We start from the raw sequence: 25976 nt of genomic DNA on the forward strand, positions 1-25976 counted from the left end.
TTTCCATAGACGCTCTAAACATTTAGAGATACAGATCTATAAACTGATTATCCCTTTTGACACACATGTTCCTACTAAACAGGTTAGATATTCCCAGCATGTAGTTTTTCTATACAACTGAGGGAACTGAAAACATATTTGTAATTTACATTTGGCAGTATTTCCCCTTTCAAGAAAACTCCTGAATTTGTCCTTCAAGTTTTCCACTTGTCTCCATAAGCCTCAGATTTCTTTTGTGGAAAAAAAAAAAAGATGCTGAATAACATCAGTACATTTATCTCCTAGGGTTTCTCAAAGATTAGAATAAAATAATATAAGCAAAGAACTTGGCACATTGAGTTGTTCATAGAAATACTCAAATGAGTGGTAGCTCTCCTTATTATCAGCGTGTCACCCTCATCCCAGGCTGTGATGAGAAGTCTCCTGGCCTTTCTTGCTGATGAGATAGTTAGCTCCCTACCTGATAGGACATCCTAGAGGCTAGGAACACCTTCTTCGTTGCTATTACAAGGGTCAGGACAAATGGATCAAAGCTTTATTTTCAGTTAAAATATACTCTCTCCAGGAGAAGCAGCATCTTAAGTAATACAATCCTTAGAGGAAATGAGTTAAATTTTTGTCCTAGAGTTTTGACTAAAGGGAAGGTGGACTCTGAATCTAAAATCCACTAAAAGGAAAAGTAGGAGAAAAGAGGCCCCAAAAGGAGAGAATATTCATGAAGGCAGGAACCCTAAGGCTGCTCTCTTCCCTCTGAGTACCCCCAGCTCAATAAATAGCTGACAAAAAAGAAGTGGAGAGCCTAAACATGAGCTGTGCATTTTTCATTGCCAGACCTGGGAGCCAATTCTCAGAATGGTGTTCTGCCACCACTCCCAGCTGCTGCATGGAAAGCAATCTTGAAAGTTGAGTGGGGCCAGGTGCATTGGCTCACACCTCTAATCCTTTAGGAGGCAGAGGCAGAAAGATTGCTTAAGCCCAGAGGTATGAGACCAGCCTAGGCAACATGGTGAGACCCCATTTCTACAAATTTTGAAAATTAACTAGGGCATGGTGATACACGCCTGTAAGTCCCAGCTATTCAGGAGGCTGAGGTGGGAGGAGTGCTTGAGCCCAGAAGGTCGAGGCTGCAGTGAGCTGATTGCACCACTGCACTCCAGTTTGGATGACAGAGCCAGACCCTGTCTCAAAAAAAAAAAAAAAAAAACACATACAAGAAAAGAAAGAAAAAGAAAGTTGAGTGGGATACTTAGGTAGGGTGGGCTTTCTGCTCTTTGGGGTGAGCAAAGATAAAATGGATGGCACAGACAATAAATACAACGAAAAGGGATCTGAATGCCGATGGTGACTCCCCCTGAGATACTAGGTGGGCTGGTGAATAACAACACCTCTAGTCAACATTTTCTTTGCTAGAAGAAAAGACTGGAAGGAGAAAAAAACGTTCTTGAGGTAGAGTTCTCACTTGTATCTAGCCCTTTGCAGAAATGCCCGAGCTGACCTGCTTTCTCCCACCGTCACCGATTTATCACTCCCATCTTCACCAATTTATTACCATTTATCTCATGTGTTGGGGCAACACATGAGAAAAAGAGGCTATCTGGTGCCTTTAGAAGTTAAAGCTCTCACATATACCTGCATCTATTGACCACTCAGCCTCTTTTCACTGCCCGTACCAGCGGATGGGACTCCACATTTCCTTTCCCTACACAGCATACATCCAATATTGTACCACACCCTTTGCAAATTATTTTTCCATGAAGGATTTCTCCTAATTTTTAAACCCAGTTTCATTAATATAAGATGTAAGAAATGAGGCCAGTTAGACAGAAAAGTACCAAACCCCCAGTGATCCTTAGTCATGGTTACCTCCCTCACCCTGGCATGTGAGGTAATTCAGCAAGTATTTACCAAGCACAAAGTGAGTTTACACCCAGACAGCAGTGCACGCTTTGCTAACATCTCTCCAGAATTGCAGTTTAAGGGTAATTCCCAAGGTGTAGCTCTAGAAGAGGCTTCTTTTGCAAGTCTATGAGTATTGATTTATTTGACTATGGTTATTCTATGGATGGAATTTTAAGGAATAATCCTAATTTTAAATACTCTGACTTCTTATCAATCATATATTACCCCATGTGTCCTACATTTAGGAGTTAGAAAATATGAATATTTATGATACTAAGAATGAGAAAAAAGGAGATAAAATTGTTTTTTTTTTTAAGGTTGAGATGAGGTGAAGGGCTGGAGCAGCCAGTCAGATGGAGCCTTTAAGCATTCCATTAGTTTGCGTCATGACTGATTCTTACTGACATTCTCTCCCAGAGGTCAGTGTCTGAAACGCTCAAGATAAGAATAATTTCAGTTCTACTAATGAACCGAAGCATTCCTACTCCTTATGAGACTCTCAGGCCAGAGTTCTGCATGGCCCGTTCATGCAACTTGGCACTTCAGGACAGGCATTTCCTACACAAAAATAACCAATTGTCAGCGTATCCCCCTCTACTCCAAAGTCCCGTAGTGTAAACCAGAACAAAACATGCTGATGAAAGTCGAACTGTGAGTTTCGCTTACGGACTGGTGAAAAGCAGAGCTGTGGTTATAGGGGTTTTTTGTTTTTCTGAGTCATACAAAGCTATGCAAAAAAGATGTCTTTTTCTTTTTTATCAAAATGACAACTCTGCAAATAGAGCAATCTTGTGGACAGCAAATATGTGTCAGCTGGAGAAACAAATGTCATTAATATATCATGCAATATGTCGCTGCAAATGGATAGCAAAATGCCATTGAGCAACATGAAATCTGAGATTTTGTTTCTCAACCCAAGTCAAACTTTTGTTGTAAGTTACGTGACCTTTGACATTGGAATAAAATACACTTTTTCATTGTCATATCTATTTGTTGGGGAAAAGCTATATTCTACCCTCCAAGCCCAGCCACAGATAATAAAATGTTAGTATGTTTATTTCTGGTTTATTCCCTGTGCATAGGTTTAAGCAAGGGAGTCACTTTCTTATACAGTTATAGGAATAGTTGACCTAAAATGTTAATATCTAGATTTAAATTTTTCCCATGGTGTCGTCATGTAGCTGAGTTTTGTTTCTATGAATTTAGACTTGAGTCTTAGCCTTAAAGGGTACATTAAGTGTTTTTTAGATCAACTCCTAGCACCTGAATAAATGCCTTCCATGGAAGCCTGAATACAATCTGTTTTTCTGTACAATAATAGACGAAACGGCTCAATGGTTCATTTTTCAGGACAAAGTATTGCTCTTTACTAAGAGTGTGTTAATGAAGCTCTTTGTCCCTCTTCAAAGCTTATATTCTCAAACCATGACCCTCATATTTGCTTAATGTTAGTTGAACAACTCAAAGGTATACTGTGCCTATCACAATACAAGAAAGATGCTTTTCAGAAACAAAAATGGTTCCTATCAAAACAAGAAGAAAGCTGTCTCCATTTCCATAAAAAGGATTGCATCCCCACCATAGAAGATAATGAAGATGAGTTTACATACACAGCCAAGAAGAGGATGGGATAAAATCATTTATTTATATTTTCATAAAATCAGCCTTAATCTACAGTGTTTTAATAACTGGAGGGCAGCCCGTATAAAGCAAGCTTTCATAATCACCATTTCCTCAAACTCTTCCCAGTGAGAGATGGGAAACACTTGAAACTGCTCACTGGAGAAAAAAATATTATAAGGGTGACTTTACTGTTCATTTGAGAAGTGAGTACGAGGAGGGAGTGATTGTAAATTTCAAACGTGTTGCAATATAATTTCTTCATCATGGCTTGATCAAATATAAGATCACTTATAGAGTTTGTTTCTTGTATGTCCCTGCCATTTTTCGTATCTATATATGATTTTATTTTACGTATACATATGTAAACATATGGTACATAAATACGTATGTGTATATATATGGATCACACGTACTGTTTCTGCTTTAGATGACTCTGAATAGTAAAGATTATCTGAGGCTTTATCTGTGAGCAGTCTCCAAGTAAGAAGTTAGAAGGTGAAGTCCTCCCTGTCGTGTCTGAGGTCATGTCAAGGACACGGGAGACTGCTGTCCATGGGGCAACCTTAACGTCAGCAGACTCGTAGCAAGTTATTAGCTCTCACTGGGGCAGCTCTAGCATGTCATTAATTCAAAATGTTATTCCTTTACATAAGCCTCTGGCATCTAAAATAAAAATTTTAAATGCATCAATTAATGGGAATAACTATATATTGAATTCCTAAGAAATAATTCTTCGAGTGGTTTTGTCTGGATAGAATAAACACAAGAGCTGGACTATACACAGTAACTGTTACATACACTTCATTGACTGGTATTTTCCGTTACTTGTGATCTTTCCAGGAAAGATAAAAATGGATTGAAGTAGAACAGCAGACTTCTAATTGGTTTTTGTCCTTTGATTATGTTTGACATCAACAATGATGTGAGCCTTGGATGGAATGTTGCCTCTGAGTGCCCCATTTAAACTTCTTGTTAACTTTTGGTGTATACATTTCATTGTGCTTTTCGGAATGGCTCTAAAAGCCCATAAACTAATGCTTTGCAAAGCCTAAATAAAAATGTTTGCAGCCTCATTAGGAACACTTCCTTTTATGATCTGAAGGTAAAGTAGAGGTTGTTGGGTTTTGGGGGTTTTTTTTAAACAATTACATGTTTGTAACCTTTGCAATATATATATATATATATATAACCAAAACAGAAAATTGCAAAGAAATTGCTTGGAGCTGATTAACTTACATGCTGCTCTTCAGAAATTCTACTAGAGATTATTAATGCACAAATATTTTCAGAGAAGTTGCCTCATTTACAGGACAATACTACCTATATTTATTTATCATCCTAAGGCTAAGATGAAATAAGGGCAGAGGTATGTTTCCATAAAGCGATGATATTATGTTAAATACTTTTTATAAATTCAATTCTATTTACCAAGACTTTAAGGCAGGCCTTACGTTGTTTAAAAAATGAGGGGAAAAAAGCTAAGCTCCACAAAACTGAAGTGATTCAGTACTGCCTGATTCTTTAATTAGCCTGAGAGACTTATAATCCACCAAAACTAAACTAGGCAATTAGGCAAGTAACATGCTGAGCTCTCTCATATCGAAAGGCTTGAATCATGGCCATTGCCACTACTTACCATTATTTCTAGTTTTTCATGCCAGAATAATGGCTAATTATACTGGTGAGTCACAGAACTCAGCCAATCCAAATTCACTACTAAATCAGCTAAAACAATTAGATCACAGCATTTATAAATGTTTAGCTACACAATTTTCACGGGCTCTAGGACAGGCATTTTTCTAAAGCTACATTTGGTGGTTTGGGTCATTCTGCTAATAATAGCAGCTACAATAATGTTACCCATCAACTCCCCGGCCGTGAGCTCTTATTACCAAGAAAGAAAGTTACGTGAACAAGGCAGCAGGCAACTCGATCGCAATAGAGAATTATAGGCTAACTTGTATTCATCTCAGACCTTCTTTTTGAGTTCAAGAGGCTGTTGAAATATGCTGTCCAAGGCTGGTGAGAGAAAAGCTGCCCTTTACCTCATCAGGATTCTCAGGTCCCAGGAGCTCTGGGGCTGGTAGCGTCAAAGATGCCCAGGCTAGGGTCTGAAGCTGCACTCCATTACCCTGGCATAATTTTTTTTTTTGAAGCAAGCTTTGCCAATAGGCCTAGATAGCAGAAGGAATACTTGTGATGACTTCCTGCTCAGGAGAACTGAAAGAAAGCATTTTGTAGCTGGGGTCCCTACAGGAAGTTCTTCATATTCTCAGGCACAAGAATCATCTATGAAAAACTCCGGTCTAAGGGACCCTAAGGAAGAGAAGCACTCTCTCTTCTTTTCTCCTCCTCCTTCTTTTTTTTCTTTTGACAGTCTGTTTTCTAACAGAAAAGCATAAGCCACAACTTATCTGAAATGAAAAGAAGAAAAATAAATAAATATTACAGGATCTTTTAATGTTTTAAAGACAATAATCTCTTTCCAGTTTTATTTCAAATCATTATATATGTTTGTATGATTTCACATCTGGAACGCTGGTGTCACCTTCACAAATGTAAATGAAGTTGTTATGAATGTATAAGGGAAAATATTCTGAGAAAGATTTATCTTACTAATTCTGCCAAATAGCAAGATATGGGGCTGGGTGAGGTGGCCCATGCCTGTAATCCCAGCACTCTGGGAGGCCGAGGTGGATCACCTGAGGTCAGGAGTTCCAGACCAGCCCGGTCAACATGGTGAAACCCTATCTCTACTATGAATACAAAATTTAGCTGGGCGTGGTGGCACGCGCCTGTAATCCCAGCCACTCTGGAGGCTGAGGCAGGAAAATCACTTGAACCTGGGAGGCGGAAGTTGCAGTGAGCCAAGATCATGCCACTGCATTCCAGCCTGGGTGACAAGAGTGAAACTCCATCTCAAAAATAAATAAATAATTTTTTAAAAAAGATTTGGAAAGAGAATCAGCTGACTTGTAATTGAGCATCCCCTTTGGTTTTTTTCTGTTACTTAGAAGAAAAAAGTTTCAAACGCTTTACAAAATTATAAATCTGTACAAAAACTGGAAAACATGATTCCCACATTTAAAAAATAATAATAGAGCATTTCAGACCATTCAGACATGTTTCAAACTCAGGGTTCAGGGCTCTGCTGTCCGGTCCTTTCCCCAAGGAATAAAGTGAAAATCCTTCTGCAAATCATCCACATTTTCTCTCTCCGAATTGCTGACTTTAGTCTTTAGGGCACTGAGTAAACATGAAGGGGTCTTCAAACATACAACAGGAAATCATCACAATAAAAAAGCAGGGGCTATGTATGTTACTCCTTCTTTCATTGAGATTATAGCTTAATCCAAGTTAAGAACTTTCTTTCTGAAGGCGTTTTTAAAAACGCATTTTTACCTGGCGTAGTTTACGTGATTCCGTGTAGTTAGTTATTCGTGAATGCGCATTCCCCTTGTTCTGTTCCATTTCTCAAAGTGGGAGACAGTTTATCAACACATTAACAGAACAGAAAGCATATGTAAATTCTACTTGAGAAAATGGTAAGTGTATTTTCCAAGCCAAAAATCTCATTTCTGACACAAAATGTCTGTATTCAAATGAGTCATTAGAATATCTTAAAGCTGTAGATGAAGAAGTCAGTAGGGGCATAGAAGAGATGTTTGAATCATTTTATAATATTTTAAATAAGGCCAGTTCCTTTTCACCTTAACATTTGATTGATGAATGTAGCACATGTAAAGTTCAGAGAAAACCATGGAAAGGTTTTGGCTGACCCTCCTCTAATCTTCCCACCAATCTCGTCGTGGGTAAGCATGCCTTTATTAACAGTAGTGATGCTGGTTTTGCTGGTTAACGGCTTTCTTGTGCGCTGTGTGGCTCTGTGTATTTTGTCTGCCATTGTACAGGAATTCAAACCCATTGGTACCGCGCACAACAGAAGGGCCCAGCCTTTTGTTGCCGCTGCAAACATTGATGAGAAAAGACAGGTAGTGAGCGCTTCCTATAACTCACCAATTGGGCTCTATTCAACTAGCAATATACAAGACGCGCTTCACGGACAGCTGCGGGGTCTCATTCCTAGCTCACCTCAAAGGTAAGTGCTGCACTCTGTTCTGACTGCAGTGTACCTAACAGTAACCGTGTGGCTTCTTTTCTTTTCAAAAGTCCAGCTCTTGCTGTTTTATTTTTATTTGCTTAAAGGCACTATCGGATTTCTCTTTTAAAGACAAGCATCTAGAACACGTTTCTAGTTGTTGTGGGGCCCAATCCGCCAGTGCCCGACCATTTAGTGAATAGATGGTTGAAAAGAAGAGATCGTCCTGGTTTCGTCATCACCTTTCTTAGGGGAATCTTCTCTGTAGAATAATCATTCATTTGATTTTATCTGAACAAGTATGCACCTTCCGCTGAGGGGCCTTTTTAACGCTTTGTTTTTACAGGATGTGAACTACTTTGAACACAAGCACAATATTCGGCCCAAGCCTTTCATAATCCCGGGCCGAAGCAGGTCATAAGCTCTGAGACTGTGAAGTCTGCAGCGCATGCTTGTGAAATCAGTTCTTACTAACCACCAGGAAAAGTGACTTGTAGATGTTTGGAGTGGCTTTTCTCATTGCGAAGCTTATTTCAAAAGCAAAAAGAAACAAACTCACTTAGCAGAGAACAGAAGCCAAAGAACTTTCATTTTCAAAAGTAAATATTGACAAGATTACAGAGCTGTGAAATTTTATGCCATCACCACGTGTATTTATAGCGAACACCCCTGAGGCTCTGGGGATCCCATCCAGGACACCATGACCTTTGAGTCGGGCAGTGGGTATGTCTGTCCCAGGTCAGGGAAACCCTGCCAGCAGGAGCAGGCCTGGGAGCCAGCCCCCGTTAGGGGCAAGGACTCAGGTAAACCAGCTGTAGTGATAAGGAGCAAGCTCTTCCTTCTCATCTCTCAGTAGAGAAACTGATGGTCTTCATATCATCCTTTTCAAATATCTTCTCTAGAAATTGAGCGCCAACCTAAAGGGAAAGGAAATAGTGCCCTGTGTTGCGGCATCAGGAAACCTCAGCTCCATCCCTCTGACCTCAGCTCAGCCAGTCAGCCGCAGGAAGGAAGCCGGTGGTTAGACTGGCTGGACTGCGACAGGAAATTGAACATGGTTTGCCGCAGTGTTGCACACTGTTGGCCCATGAGTGGATTGAGTTGGCAGGCATGTTTTATTTAATCCTCTTGCTTAAAAAAAAAAGAAGAATTTAAGTGCCTTCAGACAGAACATTTAAACCCACCATCTGTCAAAATGCACATCACTCCTAAGCGTGTCGTACCTGGCCCATTTTCATACATGGGTGACCTCCTGGCCCCTGTAGACGCCCGAGCTCATGACTCCTGTCGTAAGCTGCGGACGGCGGGCCGTCCCTTATATATGATTTCCACGTGCAGACCTTGCAGTAACCTACAGGCAGAGCCAGATGATTGCCTCAAACTATGCCAGACAATTCCTGTGATGTCATATCCAGAAAGGAGCCCTGGACTGGAGGAGCAGGAGGAAGGCCTTAGGAAGGCAACCATGAGCAGACACATCGTCCCCTGCTAGACCGTGAGCTCAGGGTCCGCAGGGGCCTGCTCTGACTGGCTCAACGTTATATCCCCAGCACCTAGACATGAGACAAAATAAGTCTCAATAAGCGATAACCTATAAATAGACAAAATAAACGCTCATTGGATAAAGGAATCAAAACCTGAGGGTGCACAGCACTTCCCGAGCGGGTGACAAGGCGAGTCCAGAGCCGTCCGGCTCCCTGTGCTGGCAGCTCTCCCAGTCCTTTCCTGCTTCTCTCCGTCTGTTCCCTCGCTCCCATTCCGTTTTCCTCTGCATCTTTTCCCTGTTCTTCCACTTTCAGCAGCTCCCCCACCCCAACCCAACCCCAGTAACAAAACACTGGGTGTGAAGTTGAAATGATATTGATATGAGAAAGTGAAAGTGATACGATGTACGATTGTTACTGTTGGATATATACAACTTCCCGAAGAAGCGCAGTAAAACTAATAACTGGCCTTCTTTTCGGTCAGTGTGACCAAGTCCACCAACACAAGCTTTAGGCCTTCGGAAGGCTTGAGTAAAGTGATACGTTAGAGTAACACATCCTGTGACAGTTAACTTTATAAAAAGTCAGGAAAGTCAGACAATCCTAGTATATAATCACCTTTTAAAAAAAAATTTCATTTTACCTTCAACATGGTGATAATGAGCCGCTCATAATGTTGTCATTCGTAAATAACACCTTTTAATATAGCTGAATTTGGAAGAGAGGAATAGAGAAACAGAAAGGAGAGGATTTGCTTAAAAAAAACAATGTCAGTACACAAATCTTAAAGAATTATAAGAATGGCCCCAATGTCCCTCTTCCTGTCCCGTGCCTCCTAACTATCTGCCTTAACTTCTGAATTTTTTGTTCCCACCAAACTACTCCTCATCAACAATGACCAGTTTAGAACTGACAGTTACGCGATGTGTGACACTGATTATTAGTAATATTTTGCTGCTATGAAAGTCATGTGTGGCCGGGCACGGTGGCTCACACCTGTAATACCAGCACTTTGGGAGGCCGAGGTGGGTGGATCACGAGGTCAAGAGATTGAGACCATCCTGGTCAACATGGTGAAACCCCGTCTCTACTAAAAATACAAAAAATTAGCTGGGCATGGTGGTGCGTGCCTGTAATCCCAGCTACTCAGGAGGCTGAGGCAGGAGAATTGCCTGAACCCAGGAGGCGGAGGTTGCGGTGAGCCGAGATCGCGCCATTGCACTCCAGCCTGGGTAACGAGAGCGAAACTCCGTCTCAAAAGAAAAAAAAAGAAAAGAAAAAAGAAAGTCATGTGTAACTTCTGACTCCTCCAAAACTTAGCTACCAATAGCCCACTGTTCAACGGAAGTTTTACAGAAAAACAGTCTATTAACACATAAATAGACTACTTTCTATTTATATTTATGCATGCATGGCAAATTTTTTTCTTAATTTTTTTTGATATTTCAAGGCTGTAGTTTGTGACTTTTTTCAAATTGTCACAAATCTCCAAAAAATTTTCCAACATGTTTATTGGAAAAGAATCCACATATAAGCAAACTTGCACAGTTCGAACCCATGTTCTAAAGGTCAACAGTATATGCATATTTGTGTACTACGTAATTTTAGTTAAGCATGCATTGTGTCTCCTATTTCCTAGTTCATTTCTCAATCTATTTAGGGGCCCATGTCTATTGAATAAATGAGAAATGAACCCTAAGCAAACAAGGATGAACTTTTATAAATTTCTGGGCCAATTTAAAAAGATCTTTTAAACTGATCCTTTAAATAAACGAGTTTTCATGGATTCTAGTCAGTGGGTATCACTGGGGATATCATCGCCGGTCACCACAACCTGTTCCTGATGACCTGGAAAGGTAGGTGTTAATGAGATTTCTGAGGCTGACTTAGTGACTTACTTGACGAGACCACTTGTAAGGTTGATAATGCAGTCAATTGCTTCATGCCCAGATACGTCATTTGACAGACTGCTAATTTCTCTGGGGTGTGTAGACATTTGGGGACATGCTTCTGGAAGCAACTTATTCAAAAACCACTCATAGGGTTGTATTTATCACTTGGATCTGAAATATCTTACATATGTATTTAATTGTAGCATTAGCCTTAAAAAATGTACATATTTGCGTATGAAAACACCAGTCTTTTGAAAGGTTTCAGCTTTGATGGAGTAATTAAAAGAACCATAGCTAATAGTAAAACCCCAGGGAAATTAACCTGTTAACAATTTAGCATGTCCAACTTAACTTTTTTTTTTTTTTTGAGACAGAGTCTCACTCTGTCACCCAGGCTGGAGTGCAGTGGCACAATCTCAGCTCACTGCAACCTCCGCCTCCTGGGTTCAAGTTATTGTCATGCCTCAGCCTCCTGAATAGCTGCAATTACAGGCATTCGCCACCACGCCTGGCTAATTTTTTCTATTTTTAGTAGAGATGGAGTTTCACCGTGTTGGCCAGGCTGGTCTGGAACTCCTGACCTCAGGTGATCTGCTCACCTCAGCCTCCCAAAGTGCTGGGACTGGGACTACAAGTGTGAGCCACTGTGCCCCGCAGTAGCATGTCCAATTTACTTTGATTTTAAAAGTTCATTAATAATGTAGTTATAGGGTGGCTATAGTGTTAACAACAATTATCTGTATATTTCAAAATAACCAAGGAGTGAGTGGATTTGGAATGTTGCAAAGCACAAAGGAAATGCTTGCTCGAGGTGACGGATTCCCCAGTGACCCTGATTTGATCATTACACATTGTATGCATGTACCAAAACAGCACGTGTAGCCCATAAACACGTACAAGTAATATGTACCCACAGAAGAACTACATTTGTTTTAAAAGTTACAAACAAATGTAGTTGCAGGTTGGAATGGAGCCGCTCACAATTCCACACAAAATAGCTATGTAAAAAATATAAGCATCGAAAGAGTGAAAGACCACCTAAAGTCACAAACTATAGCCTTGAAATATCAAAAAAAAAATTAAGAAAAAAATTTGCCATGCATGCATGCATGCATAAAATATAAATAGATAGTAGTCTGTTTATGTGTTAATAGACTGTTTTTCTGTAAAACTTCCCTTGAACAGTGGGCTATTGGTAGTAAAGTTTTGGAGGAGTCAGAAGTTACACATGACTTTCATAGCCGCAAAATATTACTAATAACCACTGTCACACATCACGTAACTGTCAGTTCTAAATTGGTCATTGTTTATCTGCCCGGTATGGGCACTATGTCTGGCACACAGTAGGGGTAGAGTAGTTATAAATGCGTGTTGAATAGGTTCATTGTTTGGAGTCCGAAGTCTCCCAAGATTTAGCTCTGGGTTTCAAATCTCTAAACTGTGATTTCGTAAGCTTCATTACCCTCAGGTGAAATCCGTATTACAACTGAAAATTCACTCATGTTCGTTTACCAGCCGAAGTCCGTTTTAAGAATCAGTATAGTGTAGACCCTACAAAAATGGTAAATAGGCCACTTGATGTTTTGGTATGTGATCTAAACAGTGCACCGATTGGGTTTTTCAACAGGTTCCCAAAAGGCAGGATGTGAAGGAGCAAGCCCGTATTTCCCTGTCCGGTTTAGGTTATGTAGTAGTTAAAGTGGATAACACAAGACAAAAAATCTTTCAACCCATTTGGTGACCTGGGTTCTCCAGGCTAATCAGGCTGCAGCATTGCTGGAGGGGAAAAAGTTTCTGCCCAATATCCCTTTGCTTTCTTATCTTTTTATGGGCTGAAGTTAGCATTAATACCTCTAGAGAGTAAATACAGATATGGGCCGTACTTGAGACTGGAGACTTAGACGCAAATATACCACATACATCCATTCTCTGTCGGGCTTACAGCTAACGGGAAAGTATGATAAATGTTGACATTCATACTAATATTTCTTTTTGCTTTGCCTTAAATGACTATGCTTTTTTTCACAAAAATCTTTTAGTATCTGTCATGCACGTGGAAAAATGACTTTTTAGTCACTGGCATGTCCATTGCTAACCAACCTCCTATCCAGTTTCCCGTAGAATGTGAAATCTCCCTAGTCTTCAATTTGCATGATGGGCCTTTGATGTTTTCATAAGTCCCTGAGATGTATCTTTAAAAGGAAAAGGGAAATCTGCATGGGAATATATGTGTGCTTCTGAAATTATACACAAAATATCTATGTAAAAAATATAAGCATCGAAAGAGTGAAAGACCACCCTATTTCTCCTCTAATCATTACTTTCACGGTGACAAGCATTTATTGGCTTTTTCTAGGGTTTGTATTAAACCACTGAACAATTGTCTTAAAGTGTACTCCTCACAGAATTATAGAGTAAAAATAGAAAATATTAAATAGTAACAAAATATTTTCAACATAACCTTAAAACGTAATCTTTCCCATAGAACCTACAATTTCCAATTACTATTCAATTACAGTGCAACTGTATTACTGAAATGTATTTCTGATTTTGAAAAGTTGAGCCCAAATATGTGATTACATCTTCATGCATCATATTCAGTGTTCACTAAAATTTTAATTTTAAATGTTGTACTTTAGAAATGTAAAAAAATGTCCAGCCAATGTAATTTTCCTTCACCCTTTGTCTGTGATGTTGACCAGTATTAAAGTATTTGGCCCATTTTTAAAAAGTGAGGATAGCTGCATCTTTCTACTTACTTCACATACAACTTGTTCTACGTGTAACCCTCAACTTACACATTGCCCAGCAGAACAGAGCCAAAAAATGCAGCCTCACCTGTACCTTTTAATTTCATTAAACTTTTTTCCATCACGAGTTTTTCCACATCTTCCCTTTTTAAATAAATTCTAGTGACAAAAACCTTTTGTTTTAGTTTGATGTAATTCATCTCTCACTTTTGTCTTCAATTCCTTTTAACCTCTGTACCTGTTCTCTGTGTTCCTCTGTCTGGACTGTCTGGTTCCCTGTGCCCTCTCTGTGTACCGTGGTCATTAACACAGTGGATGCAGCACTCCCTCCGGGATTGACTGTGGCAGTGGACGCAGCACCCCTTCTTCTGTCAGTACTGTTAGTACCATTTGCCCAGGTGACTTGAAAGTTGCGGCTAAGCTGGCCCCTAACATTCCTTTGGAAATGGAACTTCCCGGTGTGAAGATTGTACACGCTCAGTTTAATACACCTATGCAGTTGTACTCAGATGACAATATTATGGAAACACTTCAGGGTCAGGTTTCAACAGCCCTAGGGGAAGCACCTTCGATGAGGTAATATGAGTCTTTTTGAACCATGGGCATATTAACTAAACATGTGGGCAATGTCAACTTTACTGGTGTCTTTTAACATTGTCTTCGTTGAAAGGAAGCTATGTGGAAAGCTTTTTTGAAATACTAAGGATTTATTGCAAATATCTAAGCTTGATGATAAAGGCGATTTGAGGAACTATCTAAGTAGAGTTTTATGTGTCAGCAATAAAAAGAAATTCTGTAAGGACCAAATGTATATGTCTCTTGAAAGCTACAATGTACTTTACCAATGTCTGGCATGATATTTCTCAAAGTTATTTATAATCTAGTGTAAACAGTATACCCTATGTCTGTCCTTTAGGGGTCAAAAATTAGGAAGAGGTGGGAGGTTTAGAGGAATTTTATGAGATGATTCCTCTTCTCTCTTCTGATAGCAGCTTGTGGAAAGGCCATTATTTACCCATTTAAAATGTTTATTGTGCATGCAGGTTTTTTAGGTGAATACCCTCAGGCTATTAGTGTAAATATTTAATTTTCACTGAACTCTTTTTGACTAGTTTTTTCTTTGTTATAACTATTTGTTCAAAGCACTTTTGCCATAAAGATTTTGATTAAAAAGATTTATTATAGGATAAAATCTTAGTGCTTTTCACTATTACAGAATCACTATTTATAAATTAAATTATTATAATGCTTAAGAGTGCTAAATAATGATATCCCAAAGCTATCTCTTGGGATAAAGCTATTGAACTAATAAAAGCGTAAGATGTCTCAAAGGCATTTTGCAAATATGACTAGGTAATAAAAATACTGCAGATAGTAAATATTTTTCTAGCTAATGCAATAAAATGACATAAAATAATGAAGTATTTAGCGCTTAACATATAGTACTATGATGAAATTTCTTTATTGTCCATTATGAATATATTTGTAGAAAGCATGTTCAAATAAAGCTGCTGTCATTGTTGTAAATGAATTTTAATGTGGCTATTTTTAAAAGACAGTGCAGTCAATATAGCAGATATAAAAATGTAAGTTTCTACATTACAGGCTTTCAAACCCTGAGAGGTTAATTTTTTCCAGTTTACAAGTAAAATGATACACTTGCTATTTCCAGGGGTTAACAAAACAAATTAGCCTTAAAAACTAAAAACAAAATTAAACCATATACTTTTCGTCTAATATCAAAGGTGAATCTGAATTTTACTGACAATTTGATGACTGAGAATCATCTCAGTGGGTGCTCACTGCTGCACTTTCTGTCATGTGTATATTACGTTTTCTCTGGGAAAAGTTAATTTTGTTCACATGTATCATTATATATCCATCAGACTCAAGTCTTGTTTTTCTTAATTACTATTTTCTGACAACTATCTTTTAGTTTCCCCCTCCCAGAGTATTTTGCCAAGTGGAAGAGTGTGGATGTGACTCCCCGATTTGTGGTTAATGTCATTTCCAAGGCAGCCATGTGAAGTCACACGCTGCTTTTAACTATACTAGAGAGTGACTTGAAAAGACTAGACGTCTGTTGAGGAGTGCATAGAGTAGTGGCTGCGTACTGATGTCTGTGGCCTCTTGCACGTCTGGTGCCTCCCAGCATCTGACCATGCTGTGCCTGTGTTTCAGCGAGCCCACAGCCTCGGTGCCCCCCGAGTCGGACGTGTACCGGATGCTCCATGACAATCGGAATGAGCCGACACAGCCTCGTCAGTCAGGCTCCTTCAGAGTGCTCCAGGGAATGGTGGACGATGGCCCTGGTGAGCAGCCGCTGACACCTGCTGAAACGTATAGATAGAGGCCACTGGAAGGGGCAGGACGGGGCAGACAGCAAACATACTGGGAACGGAAATTGAAAACTTGGTTTCAATCTGGAACCAAATGAATTTTTGCTCAGAAGGATAGGATAGGCATGGTGCCTCGTTTAAAAAAGAAGATTCCAGAACACGTCCAAGTAGCCACCAACTGAAACCAGTCACGAAAGGATACCAAAGACAAGCTGCATTCCTGGTAGTCAAGGGCTAGCTCAGCTTACAGTTCAGGAGATGTAGCTGTAAATGGATGTCGTCAGACTTCTCAGCCTCCCCACCCACTCTGGAGTATCACCATCATCAAAAACTGAACAACACTCAAAAACCCTTACTACGTCCCGTGTTCTGTGCAAAGTATTTTGCAAGCATTATCGTTGGGTCCTCACAGGAACTCGGGGAGGTGGGCCTATTATTTGCCCTACTTCGCAAGTGAGAGGCCGAGAGATGGGCAGATGTCCTTGCTCAAGACCACACAGCCAGTGAGCAGCAGTCCTGGGTCTCCAGGCCACTCCCATCACCTCTAGGGCCCCTGCTCTTACCTATGCTTCTCCATACCCAAAAGATATGTACTGTCCTTTAAAAGCCACACGGAAATGCAAAGTGTCCCATTCGGATGGCTACTGTGGAAAAAATGGAGAATCACAAGTATTGGTGAGGATGTGGAGAAATGCAACCCTGTGCATTACTGATGGGAAGGTAAAATGGACCAGACATTCTGGGAGACAGTGTGGCAGCTCCTCGAAAAGTTAAACATGGAATTGCCATGTGATCCAGCAATCCCCCCTCTCCTAGGAATATACCCAAAAAGACTTGAAAGCAGGGACTCAAACAGATTCTAGAATGCCAGCATTCATCTTATTCACAATAGCCCAAAGAGGGAAAACACCCAATGCCCATCGACTAATGACTGGATCAATAAAATGTAGTATACACATACATACATTATTCAGTCTTGAATTAAATTCTGACACACGCTGCACCATGAGTGAACTTTGAAAATATTATGTGAAGTGAAAGAAGCTGGACACGAAGGGGCAAACATTGAATGATTCTATCTATTTGAAAAATCCAGAATAGGCAAATCCACAGAGACGGAAAGTAGAATAGAGGTTGCCAGGGCCTCTGAGCAGGAGGCCGGGGAGTTACTGTTGAATGGGTATGGAGTTTCTGTGTGTAAGGAATAGTTCTGGAGATGGACATTGACAGGGATTGCACAACATTATGAATGTACCTCATGTCAGTGAGTTGCACCCCAACACGTGGTTAAAATGGTAAATTTTACATGATGTATATTTTGCCACGATAAAAAAAAAAACTGCCCTCTGCTCCTTTGAGGGTTTTGTAACAGTTTCCTCCAAACACAACAACAAAATAAATGTTTTCACTGACTCCGTTCTGTAAGGCCCTATTTCGGAACGGCGTCCCTTACGATGGCATCAGTCCTGCTCCTTTTGGAAGGACGGTGCAGACGCGACTTAGGAATTCCTTAGGGTAAAGTGCACACTTTAAAATAGAAGCTAAGCACAAGCTGCAGCCAGCTGTTCCCTCGCCATAAATGGAAATGCGTTGTTTTTCAGATGACCGTCCGGCTGGAACGCGGAGTGTGAGAGCTCCTGTGACAAAAGTCCATGGCACTTCCGGCGGGGCACAGAGGATGCCGCTCTGTGACAAGTGTGGGAGTGGCATAGTGTAAGTTTCATTTTTAACCCTGGAATTTACCATACAGCTTGGCGGTAGTTCATTTCTTCTACCTTAGGACTTTACATACTAACGGCAATTGTGAAAACCAAACTCCTCTTCATCAACTTGAAATGTAAGGTCCTCGACATTTAGCACATTGTGACTGTCACCCCTTAGACATACCTCCAAACGTCACATCATGTGAATCAGCAATTTTGACTTAGAATTTCAGATAGACTCTCGTGAAAAAAATGCTCCAAATGTATGTTGGAAAGTCACTTCTAAGAATCATGACTTGGCTTTAAACTCCCGACCCCTGTTAGTGAATGTTAACTATGTACACAGTTAGTATACATAATATCCATGCTCCAAATGTATGTTGGAAAGTCACTTCTAAGAATCATGACTTGGCTTTAAACTCCCGACCCCTGTTAGTGAATGTTAACTATGTACACAGTTAGTATACATAATATCCATGCTCCAAATGTATGTTGGAAAGTCACTTCTAAGAATCATGACTTGGCTTTAAACTCCCGACCCCTGTTAGTGAATGTTAACTATGTACACAGTTAGTATACATAATATCCATGCTCCAAATGTATGTTGGAAAGTCACTTCTAAGAATCATGACTTGGCTTTAAACTCCCGACCCCTGTTAGTGAATGTTAACTATGTACACAGTTAGTATACATAATATCCATGCTCCAAATGTATGTTGGAAAGTCACTTCTAAGAATCATGACTTGGCTTTAAACTCCCGACCCCTGTTAGTGAATGTTAACTATGTACACAGTTAGTATACATAATATCCATGCTCCAAATGTATGTTGGAAAGTCACTTCTAAGAATCATGACTTGGCTTTAAACTCCCGACCCCTGTTAGTGAATGTTAACTATGTACACAGTTAGTATACATAATATCCATGCTCCAAATGTATGTTGGAAAGTCACTTCTAAGAATCATGACTTGGCTTTAAACTCCCGACCCCTGTTAGTGAATGTTAACTATGTACACAGTTAGTATACATAATATCCATGCTCCAAATGTATGTTGAAAAGTCACTTCTAAGAATCATGACTTGGCTTTAAACTCCCGACCCCTGTTAGTGAATGTTAACTATGTACACAGTTAGTATACATAATATCCATGCTCCAAATGTATGTTGAAAAGTCACTTCTAAGAATCATGACTTGGCTTTAAACTCCCGACCCCTGTTAGTGAATGTTAACTATGTACACAGTTAGTATACATAATATCCATGCTCCAAATGTATGTTGAAAAGTCACTTCTAAGAATCATGACTTGGCTTTAAACTCCCGACCCCTGTTAGTGAATGTTAACTATGTACACAGTTAGTATACATAATATCCATGCTCCAAATGTATGTTGAAAAGTCACTTCTAAGAATCATGACTTGGCTTTAAACTCCCGACCCCTGTTAGTGAATGTTAACTATGTACACAGTTAGTATACATAATATCCATGCTCCAAATGTATGTTGGAAAGTCACTTCTAAGAATCATGACTTGGCTTTAAACTCCCGACCCCTGTTAGTGAATGTTAACTATGTACACAGTTAGTATACATAATATCCATGCTCCAAATGTATGTTGGAAAGTCACTTCTAAGAATCATGACTTGGCTTTAAACTCCCGACCCCTGTTAGTGAATGTTAACTATGTACACAGTTAGTATACATAATATCCATGCTCCAAATGTATGTTGGAAAGTCACTTCTAAGAATCATGACTTGGCTTTAAACTCCCGACCCCTGTTAGTGAATGTTAACTATGTACACAGTTAGTATACATAATATCCATGCTCCAAATGTATGTTGGAAAGTCACTTCTAAGAATCATGACTTGGCTTTAAACTCCCGACCCCTGTTAGTGAATGTTAACTATGTACACAGTTAGTATACATAATATCCTCTTCTATATAACATCAGGGAAACAAATACAGGCAGCAGGAGGATGTTAATTAAATACATTATATTTACCCAGTTTACATTACACAAAATGAAATAAAATGTTGAAAAACTACCGTCAGCTTCCATTGCAAGGGATCTTACGTTTATTTATTTTTATTTTTATTTTTGAGACAGAGTCTTGCTCTGTCACCCAGACTGGAGTGCAGTGCCACAGTCTTGGCTCACTGCAACCTCTGCCTCCTGGGTTTAAGTGATTCTCCTGCCTCAGCCTCCCTAGTAGCTGGGACTACAGGCACCCGCCACCACACCTGGCTAATTTTTGTATTTTTGGTAGAGAGGGAGTTTCACCAGGTTGGCCAGGCTGGTCTCGAACTCCTGACCTCAGCTGATCCGCCCACTTCAGCCACTTTACAACAGTGCCTGATGTTACCAGAAGCAATCATTGTGCCTAAATTGGAGTAAACTGTTAACAGTAGAAGCCAGGCCACTCGCTCCAAAGGAATTCCATCTCTGCCCTTTGATCGTTTTCTCTTGCTCCACTGAACAGAGGCTGGACCACCCAGACAGAAAGTAACCAGAGAGCCTGTTCATTGGGTAGACAACCACCCTCGTCAAAAGCAGAATCTTTTGCAGAGGTGTTGGTCTTGTCCCCATCATGGCTCCCTCTTCAAAGAAACGATGGAGAAAGATCATGAAGTAGGATCCTACAAATATCTATAAAATACTCATCTGAAAATCTGAAAAATAATCACATATCAACATGAGAGAGAAGCATGGGATGGTTTATTGTGGCTATCCTAGATCTCCATGACAATTACATACAGTTTCACAGCTGTGCATGCTTTCACAGCTGGAGGCCACTGTTTACTGACTGAAATAGAGAACACCTGCCTTCTCTGTTGGGCTCTCTCCTTTGTCTCATATTTTTACTCCATGATTTTTTTTTTTTTTTTTTTTTTTTTGAGACAGAGTTTCGCTCTTGTTACCCAGGCTGGAGTGCAATGGCAAGATCTCGGCTCACCACAACCTCCACCTCCTGGGTTCAGGCAATTCTCCTGCCTCAGCCTCCTGAGTAGCTGGAATTACAGGCACGTGCCACCGTGCCCAGCTAATTTTTTGTATTTTTAGTAGAGACGGGGTTTCACCATGTTGACCAGGATGGTCTCGATCTCTGACCTCGTGATTCACCCTCCTCGGCCTCCCAAAGTGCTGGGATTACAGGCGTGAGCCACCGCGCCCGGCTTGTTACTCCATGATTTTTTAACTTGAGCTCATTTTCTTCCCCAACAGCGGTGCGGTGGTGAAGGCACGGGACAAGTACCGGCACCCTGAGTGCTTCGTGTGTGCTGACTGCAACCTCAACCTCAAGCAAAAGGGCTATTTCTTCATAGAAGGGGAGCTGTACTGCGAAACCCACGCGAGAGCCCGCACAAAGCCCCCAGAGGGCTATGACACCGTCACTCTGTATCCCAAAGCCTAAGTCTCTGCAGGCGGGGCACGCGCGCACGCACCCACGCACACTTACACAGGAAGACATTCATGGCTTTGGGCAGAAGGACTGTGCATATTGTCAACTCCAAATCTAAAGTCAAGGCTTTAGATCTTTCTGCTATTGTTGGAAAAGGAATGGGAGGCAAACACCTGCTATGTGACAAAAACATACAGTTTGCTACGTTTTGCAACTCTTTTTATCTTTGGGGCTAGCAATACTGATATTTAAAGCGATAATTTTTATATGTCCTGCTCCACAAGTCACATGTATATTATAGCCATCAAACATGTAAACATCAAGATGTTTGAAGGAGTCTAATTATCTTTCCTTGACAAGTTGATTTTGCAATTGTGATAAATACCAAATAACAATCTTGTATTCTAACATAATCTGCAGTTGTCTGTATCTGTTTTAACTATTACAGTGCATGTCAGGGAGAAATTCTCTGAATTTCTTTAGTTTTGTATTCAAACAATTAGGCCACTAGATGCAAGAAATATAATAAATACATAAAATATTTTAAAAATATCTAATGAAGTAGCATTCATTGAATTCAGATAAAATCAATCTTTCAATGCGAGAACGCAATCATATTTTAACATGTACACTAACAACTCAAATTTTTTTTTTTTGAGACAGAGTTTCACTCTTGTTACCCAGGCTGGAGTGCAATGGCGCAATCTCGGCTCACCACAACCTCCACCTCCTGGGTTCGGGCAATTCTCCTGCCTCAGCCTCCTGAGTAGCTGGGATTACAGGCACGCACCGCCATGCCCGGCTAATTTTTTTTTTATATTTTTAGTAGAGACAGGGTTTCACCATGTTGACCAGGATGGTCTCGATCTCTTGACCTCGTGATCCACCCACCTCGGCCTCCCAAAGTGCTGGGATTACAGGTGTGACCCACCGCGCCCAGCCACAACTCAAATATTTTGAGATAAATGTGGATCCTTCAGATTTTATAACTCATTACTCTTTCTTTTTTTTTTTTTTTTTTTTTGAGATGGAGTCTTGCTCTGTCGCCCAGCTGGAGTACATCTCGGCTCACTGCACCTCAACCTCCCACGTTCAAGCAATTCCCCTGCCACAGCCTCTCGAGTAGCTGGGATCACAGGTGTGTGCCACCATGCCCAGCTAAATTTTGTATTTTAGTAGAGAGGGGGTTTTACCATGTTGGCCAGGATGGTCTCGATCTCCTGCCCTTGTGATCTGCCTGCCTCGGCCTCCCAAAGTACTGGGATTATAGGCGTGAGCCACCAAGCCCGGCCCTCATTACTCTTTCTTATGAGGACAAAGTTTCTGCTGATAGGAGAAGCATTGAAATTTGCTAGTTAAAGGTAATTCAGTTACTTTCAAATTAAAAGTTCCACTGGCTCTGAGAGAGTCCTTCCTATTTAAATATCTCTTTCAGATCAATGTTTAGTCACATTGAAGGTGCACAGTCCGTCACGGCTGTTTCTCAGGCTCAATGGTTCACCACCTCTTCCTTTTTCCAAGGTGGCATCTCCAGGAGGAAACAGTTTAGCGAACTTCCTAAGGAAGGCAGGGGGTGCTGGCCTCCTGAGGTCCTGCGTGTATCCACTGTTGAAATCCGTGGTTTCAGTTGTGGTCTGTGGTCTGTTTTCTTGACATAGTTGGGGCCAGGCAACAATCCCACCTCCACTACCACCTCCAAAGTCTCAGCTCAGCTTTCCCAGTCATGGATTCTTTGTCTGAGATATGTACTCCGTCTGGCCCTGGCACAGGCAGTCAACAATGCAGGCTCTGCACAGTGTTACTTTGCCTCTCACCCAAGGTGGCCCCATGGCAATGCCCCCGACTTGCGTCTCGCACCTATTTTCCATGTTCCTCACTGGGGACACACAGGAACTTCTGAAACTGTCCCCTCAAGTTCAAACCATGGGGAACAGCAGGGTGGGGACCCTCCAGGCCCTCTGTCTCGCCCCCTTGTGTCACATGGTGATCTCTACAGTGTTCTCCTCCCATAAGGTAGCACATGGGACACACATTTTATCACTCTGGATTTCTCCCAAACTTAACTCTTTCTGACCCTGACCTTTTCAGGATTTTGACCAAGTGAGAGGAGCCAAAACACCTGCCTGGCCCCTGTAGGCATTTGACATTGCAATTTCTGCACCAACACATGCATTCATTAACAGAGCTATTAAAAAATAAAACAGACTTTTGAGATCAAAGAAATGAATGTATCCAACATACATGTTTGTTCAACAGTCATTTTCAAACATTTTATTCTGGGAAAGATATAAACTTAAGAGTTTAGAAAGCAAATGAATGGTAACTAACTTTGAAAAGCCAAGTTGTTTGGTTCTAAAATTGTTCTAAAATCTATGAATATACTCTCAACCACTGAATTACACTTTAAATGGGTGAAGTACATCTCATTAAAGCTCGTATTGTTAAGAAGAACACTAATATAAGTGTGCACTTGTCACCAATCTGTTAAGTATATACAGAAGAACAGAAATGTTTAGGGTCAAAAGAAACAGCATGGTTAGGAATACTCCTCCTTATTTAGATGTTTTAGAAATGGCTTCTCTGAAAATGCTTGATCGCTGCTGATACAATAGCAATAGCAAACACAGCTCTTACTATGTACCAAGCAGTTCTAGACGCTTTACATGCATGAATTCATTCACTCTTCAGAGCAGCCCTGTGAGGTAGCCACGCTTTGTCTTCCTATTTTACAGACGAGGAAACTGAGACACAAAGACGTTATCCAAGGTTTCTTCTGTAGTAAATGGTGGAGCCAGAATTTGAACCCAGATAGTCTGATTTTAGAATCCAGGCTCTTTGCTTTTTACTTAGGATAATCATAAGGCTTTCAGGGAACCACAAAGCTCTCAATAAGCTTTGCCAAAATTACCTCCAGGATTTACTTCAGGTATTAGAGCTTAACGGTTACAAAAATGAGCTTTGGACTCAGGCAGAAGTGACGTGAATCCCAGCTCTCTACCTTTCAGCTGTAAGAAATCACGAAATCTCTCCAGATCTCTTTCATCAACCCATGAGATTAGGTGAATCCTACTTCACAGGGTTGTTGTAAGAATTAAGATAATTCATACAAAAATATCAAACACATCACCTATTAAGCAAAGTGTAAGTAAGTCCCTAAGAAGTCATATATAATTTTCACTATTCAATCCCAGATTCAAGATGGTGTTCCTCTTTCTTCTAATTATTCTTTGGCACCAAAATCAAGGGCCAAATAAATCACAACTATATCAAGCTGCCACGTTCACAGGACTGGACTCCAATTCCTGCGGATCTGCAGACAGCTGATATTTCACACTGAAACTGATCAGGCTCATGGAGCTCACTGGAGCTTTTCTTCATCTGTGCAAGGCAGTTTTAGAAGCCTGATCTCACATGAAACCCAACTCCAGCGAGGCCTCACTGACAATGCTCTGTTATATCCAACAGTAATTTCAGGGCAATTTTTAATTCTTTGAAGATTTAGAAGACAACAGAATTAAAGTCGATTCTGAGTAAGATTTCCAGTTACTAAATAAAGGCAAAGAATGTCAATGACAGCAACTGTTGCTTATAATCACAGAGGTATGAAGAGGACGAAGGTCCCTCTCTATTCACTATGTGTAATTGAGTCCATATATTTTTAATTGGATGCTTACATAACTGCTGGGATATGATATTGGTCATGTCGACACATTATTTCTAATCCTTACAACAACTTCGCCAAATAAATATTTTACAGATGACGGAAGGTTTCAGAGATTTGGATTTTTGTACAGGTAAAAACAAGAAGAGGGAAAAAAAGCACGTAAACTCACTAATATTTACTAGTAATAAGTAGTACAGTTTGGGAATCTTTAAACCTATGAATTTTAAACATTATTGTAATTCCACCTCTCTGTTGTATGGTTTTATTTTTATCACTGTTCAGTTATAGTCCATGTTTGTCCTCTTTAGAATAAAAATCATTTCTTCCATGAGTGCTTAGCAAAAGCAGTGTGGGATAATAGTAATATTAAGTAATGTCGTCACTGAGAAGATTGTCATGGAGAGAGCTCTGGATCAGGACTGGAAGGCAGGCACAGCTTGGCCATTTGCAGAATGAGGAGGGTGGACAGAATGATCTCTGAGACCTCTAACACTCGAATACTCAATGATGTTCCTGACATTGCCTTCACCTGTGTCCACTAGGCTGGCCATTGCCTTGAGGGAGGGCACGCTGTCAATGTGGCCAGGTTCTTGGTTCAATTTAGAAGTTTCTTTCTGTTCTGTTGTCATAAATGCAACCTCTGACTCATGTTTGACTCACAACGGAAGTCAAGCAAGGAGCATGAATCCTTTTATTTTATTTATTTATTTATTTATTTTTATTTTATTTTTTTTTTTGAGACAGAGTCTTGCCCTGTCACCCAGGCTGGAGTACAATGGCGTGATTGTGCTCACTGTAACCCATGCTTTCCAGGTTCAGCCTCCCAAATAGCTGGAACTATAGGCGTGTGCCACCATGCCCAGCGAATTTTTTGTATTTTTAGTAGAGACAGGGTTTCACCCTGCTGGCCAGACTGGTCTCGAACTCCTGACCTCGTGATCCCCTACCTTGGCCTCCCAAAGTGCTGGGATTACAGACATGAGCCACCGGACCTGGCCGGGAGCATGCATTTATCACTGCAAATTAATTACCTCCACTGGAAGTACACGTTAACGGTCTCTTTACGTAGCAAGGGAAACATGCTATTATTATTAATGCAAAACAAAGTGGCCTGAGGCAGTGC

At 40.5% G+C, this 25976-nt stretch overlaps 1 protein-coding gene across 3 annotated transcripts in view; it reads left to right on the top strand.

Moving 5' to 3' along the window:
- Positions 1–21739, top strand: part of PDLIM3 (PDZ and LIM domain 3) — a 34394-nt gene extending 12655 nt beyond the window's left edge. Inside the window, exons 4-8 of one of the 3 annotated variants that reach the window (XM_002745170.4) lie at positions 7968–8035; positions 14060–14323; positions 15929–16059; positions 17688–17799; positions 21012–21739. In XM_002745170.4, coding sequence (XP_002745216.1) covers positions 7968–8035; positions 14060–14323; positions 15929–16059; positions 17688–17799; positions 21012–21201 — 765 coding nt within the window. In that variant the 3' untranslated portion in view covers positions 21202–21739. Of the gene's footprint in view, positions 1–7433; positions 7622–7967; positions 8036–14059; positions 14324–15928; positions 16060–17687; positions 17800–21011 lie in introns of all 3 variants that reach the window. The other 2 variants (XM_002745171.5, XM_003732394.5) reach the window with 2 other exon arrangements.
- Positions 21740–25976: the final 4237 nt, after the last annotated feature.

Source organism: Callithrix jacchus, chromosome 3, assembly GCF_049354715.1.
Source record: "Callithrix jacchus isolate 240 chromosome 3, calJac240_pri, whole genome shotgun sequence".
Taxonomy (NCBI): Eukaryota; Metazoa; Chordata; class Mammalia; order Primates; family Cebidae; genus Callithrix; species Callithrix jacchus.